At 36.2% G+C, this 4755-nt stretch overlaps 1 protein-coding gene across 1 annotated transcript; it reads left to right on the top strand.

Annotated features, from left to right (window-relative positions):
- Positions 1 to 663: 663 nt before the first annotated feature.
- Positions 664 to 1568, top strand: LOC147405331 (coiled-coil protein). The gene has a single exon (XM_086433068.1). It carries the CDS (start codon positions 765 to 767, stop codon positions 1323 to 1325), a length of 561 nt encoding a protein of 186 aa, XP_086289194.1. The 5' UTR covers positions 664 to 764; the 3' UTR covers positions 1326 to 1568.
- The last annotated feature ends 3187 nt before the right edge of the window (positions 1569 to 4755 follow it).

Genomic DNA, 4755 nt, shown 5'->3' with positions numbered 1-4755 from the left:
AACCTCGTGGATGGCCTCAACAAGTTGTTGCTTATATTGGGTATCGAACACACAACCTACGGAATCTCACCATTTATTGCTGGTGTGTTCCAAAACAAATTAATTGTGTGGGCTTAGACCCTTAGTTCTGTTGGCTTGATATATTGTTAAGAACTTCGAGGTCATGGGTTCAAGTAGGGCTGTTAATGATTCAAATCAAACCCAAAATTCAACCTATTCCATTCTGATAACTTCAAGTGTAGAATGATGTTTTTGATTCTGATAAAATTTTAATTCAATATCTTATTAAATTGGATCTGGATCAACCATGACTCGATCCGATAAGGACCTGATCTGATAATTTGTTAGAAAGTATATAAATTATGCAATATATTTGTTGAGACATACAAAGTTTATTTATATTTTGAACATAAAATTGGTTTTGATCCGATTATTGATGTTTCAGATCTGGATCTTAATATTGAGATCTGATAAAAGTTTGATCTGATACTTGTCGGATCAGTTCCACGTCGACACCAATCCGATACTTATTGGATCGGCACCAAATCGACATTGATCCAATCCGGACCCAATCCATTGACAGTCCTCAAGTCCAACTTAACCCTAAAAACACAATCTAGGTGTGGCAATATAAGCTTTCCTAAAAAAACAAGTAACGCCCATTGTTTGTTGACACGTGCTCAAGGATCCCAAACCGAAACCCTAAAACACACATTAAGCAGAAAGAGAAGCGTAGCAAGAGAAGGAAACTCTCTCTCTCTCTCATGGCGTGCACACTGGATTTCAGGTACTTGGATGAAGGTCTTGGTGGCCAAAAGAACAAGAGAAAGAGATCTACAGAAGATGAAGAAGAAAGTCGAATCGATAACAAAGATTCTTCAATGGATCTGGACGAATCTCCTCCCTCAAAGAGACAAGCCATCCCCTCTGCAGAAAACCCAGAAAAACCTATATTTGGAAAACCCACATACGATGGAGTAATTGCTGGAAAGGTCTCTGGTCGCAAATGGAAACAACCTCGACAACACAGGGCTTCCGCCATTAACGTTAGTCGAAACGGTCCTTCGTTTGAACTACGAGCGAAGCAGAAAGAGATCAAGAAGGCTTACAAGGAACGAATGACTGAGTTGAAGGAGGAGATAAGGTTGAATAAGGTGGAGAAGAGGAAGAAGAGAGAGGAGAGAGAGAAGAGGAAAAAGGAGAATATATTGAAATCTGGTACTAAGCTTCAGAAAATTACGAATCCCAAGACTTTGAAGAAGATCGCTAAGTCGAAGCAGCGAAAGCTTCTTAAAGTTGTTCCTGATGAGTTGATGAAGAAGTAGTAAGTTCGAGATTCCAGATTTCACTTGTTGGTTTTGTTTCTGTTTGTTTCTTTGCTTTTAATTGAGAATTTTGTCATTTAGATCGGAAAAAAGGGATGCAATGGCTATAAAATTTAGGGCTTTTTTAGGGTTGAACGAGGAATTCTGTGGAATGTTAATTTAATCTTGAAATGGTGTTGACCTAGTTGTTGAATTTTGAATTTTGGATATTTTGGAATGGTTAGGTTTATACCCTTGTCTTGATTTCATGCTGTTTGAATTTAAAAAAAATAGGTTTCAGATTTGTGGGTTTGATTTGGAATTTTTCTGAGTTGCTGTTTGGTTTGTTTGAAAAGAGTATTTTGGAATTCTTCAGAATTCGAGAGCTCTCGAATTCATGGGATTTCAATGCCCACATCTTAGTTATCTTGAAATTGTATTATCCCAGTTGTTGAATTTTGGATTTTTTAGGAATTATGTTTCATACCCTTGTCTTGAATTCATGCCATTTGATTAAGAATCATTGTTTAAGATTTCTGGGATTGTTTTGGAATTTTTGCTGTTTGGTTTATTTGAAAAGCGTATTTTGGGATACTTCAGAATTCTTCTCAAATTCATGGGATTTCAATGCCCACATCTTTAGCTGTCTTCTTCAAGCTGTTCCTGTTAAGTTAAGGAATAAGCTTCTACAATCTACAGTGTAAAACACAAAGGCCTTCAAATTCAACAAAGAAGATAAAGAACTTTCTTTTGTTTTTGAGGATAAACAACTACCATGTTTTTGAGGATGAAGAACTTCCCTTGCCTGAGATATAATTTTGATTTTGATCTATCAAAAAAATATATATATAATTTTGATTTTGGATTTTACTTTCTTTTGTTGTAAGGTGTTTAAGGAAATCCCATAAGATGTTCTTTGAGGATTTCATAGGTAGATGAGATTGGGTGTATGTGGAGTCAGTTGTGGTGTTTGTAGTGTCTCTAAGTTTCTTGTCTGTCTTTCTTCATGGTTGGTCTTCTCGGCTGCCTTTTAATAGTAGGAAGATGGGGAGGGGGAGGGGGAGATTTTATTTGCACGCCAAGAAACTCTAAGGGACCTCAAATTTTTAAGTGCACCTCAAAAAATCGAAAAATTGTTGTGGGCACTGCATGTCAAAGGGCACACTTCTAATCCTCCAACTATTTCGACGTCTGAGGTGGGGAGGAGGAGAAGAAGTAAGACAAGAAACTTTAAGGGACCTCAAAATTTTAAGTGCACCTCTAAAAATCGAAAAATTATTGTGGGCACTACATGTCAAAGGGCACACTTCTAATCCTCCAACTATTTCGGCGTCTGAGGTGGAGAGGAGGAGAAGAAGTAAGACAAAGAGGGAGAGAGCTTGGCAGAGGAAGATGAGGAGGAAAAAAAACAGATAGGGAGAAAGATCAGAGAAGAAGAAGAAAACACAGAGGGGAGAGAGAATTTGTACCCGATTTTTGGCATGTTAAATCATCAGAGAAGACAGAGAATGAGTGCCCAATATTTATTTATTTATTTTTTTTTTCGCTTCTCTTTATAGCATTGTTTTACCTATCACAAAAAAAAAAAAAAAAAAAAAAAAAATCCATCAAGAATGAAAATAGATTGCAAATCTCAAAATTTTCTATTACATTTCGAAACCAAAACATCTCAGAATCTCTTTTTCAAGTAGAGTTTCTTGGCGTGTCAAAAAATTTGAGGTCCCTTATTTGAATGTGCTAATACATGCAATATATGATCATACAACCTACAAGTGCAAGGCCCTACTAGTGTTCTTAAAAACACTTGGGGGGGGGGGGGACCTCAAATTTTTAAGTGCACCTCTGAAAATCGAATAATTGTTGTGAGCACTGCATGTCAAAGGGCACACTTCTAATCCTCACAACTATTTTAGCGTCTAAGGTGGGGAGGAGAAGAAGTAAGACAAGGAGGGAGAGAGAGATTGGCAGAGGAGGATGAGGAGGAAAAAAACAGATAGGGAGAGAGATCAGAGAAGAAGAAGAAAACATGACGGGGAGACAGAATTTGTGACCGGTTTCTAACATGTTAAATCATCAAAGAAGACAGAGAGAATGAGTGCCCAATTTTTATTTTTTAGCACTTTAGCCCGCCCTCAGAGTTTCTTGTTGTGTCAATAAAATTTCTCTTGATAGAATTGTTTTACCTATCACAACAACAACAACAAAATCATCAAGAATGAAAATAGATTGCAAAATCTCAAAATTTTCTATTACATTTCGAAACCATAACATCTCAGAATCACTTTTCAGGTAGAGTTTCTTGGTGTGTCAAAAAATTTGAGGTCCTTTATTTGAATGTGCTAATACATGCAATATATGACCATACACCCTGCAAGTGCAAGGCCCCACTAGTGTTCTTAAAAACAGTAAGAGGGGGTGGGGGGATCTTATTGACATGCCAAGAAACTCCAAGGGACCTCAAATTTTTAAGTGCACTTCTAAAAATCGAATAATTGTTGTGGGCTCTGCATGTCAAAGGGCACACTTCTAATCCTCCAACTATTTTGGCGTCTGAGGTGGGGAGGAGGAGAAGAAGAAGTAAGAAAAGAGGGAGAGAGAGATTGGCAGAGGAGGATGAAGAAGGAAAAAAAAAACAGATAGGGAGAGAGACGGAGAAGAAGAAGAAAACATAGAGGGGAGAGAGAATTTGTGGTCAGTTTCTAACGTGTGAAATCATCAGAGAAGACAGAGAATGAGTGCCCAATTTTTATTTTTATTTTTTGGCACTTTGGCCCGCCCTCAGAGCTCCTTGCCGTGTCAATAAAATTTCTCTTAATAGAATTGTTTTACCTATCACAACAATACAAAAAAAAAAAAAAATCATCAAGAATGAAAATAGATTGCAAAATCTCAAAATTTTCTGTTACATTTTAAAAGCAAAACATCTTAGAATCTCTTTTTCAAGTAGAGGAAACAACTTTAAGAATTCCACCGCCATTGGACCACCTTGTCTTGTTTACGTACACTAGTGGGTCTTGTTTAAGAAGACTAGTGGGGCCTTGCACTTGCAGGTTGTATGGTCATATATTGCATGTATTAGTAGATTCAAATATGTGATTGATCAAACAAACATACCACAATAATTTTCTAAATCGACCAAAACTATTGGGACTGATAATATTGTTTTTCCAAAATAAACTTTCTAAGGCTAACAAAATTTAATTCAATATAGAGGGGCTGGTTATAAAGACTTTTTAAGATAAAATAGGAAAAAAGAACACCTAAGGTTATTAAATACCATGGATTTAGATTCATTTAGTTGATCCAAAATTTATTCTAGTCAACTTGAAAATGTACAAACCGAGTTTTTGAACTATATATAATATTATTGTGGACAATTTTTTTTAAATATTTTAATTCAATTTTATATTTTATAAATGGGTAGCGTTCAATGGCAAACTTTTTGGCAAAA

This window comes from Akebia trifoliata, chromosome 3 (genome assembly GCF_017979445.1).
Source record: "Akebia trifoliata isolate Shusen 1 chromosome 3, ASM1797944v1, whole genome shotgun sequence".
NCBI lineage: Eukaryota > Viridiplantae > Streptophyta > Magnoliopsida > Ranunculales > Lardizabalaceae > Akebia > Akebia trifoliata.
The sequence above is the reverse complement of the archived record's forward strand: the minus strand, read 5'-3'. Positions and strand labels throughout refer to the sequence as shown.

Coding starts and splice junctions, on each gene's coding strand:
- LOC147405331 (XM_086433068.1), top strand. CDS start 765: ATGGCGTGCACACTGGATTTCAGGTACTTGGATGAAGGTCTTGGTGGC.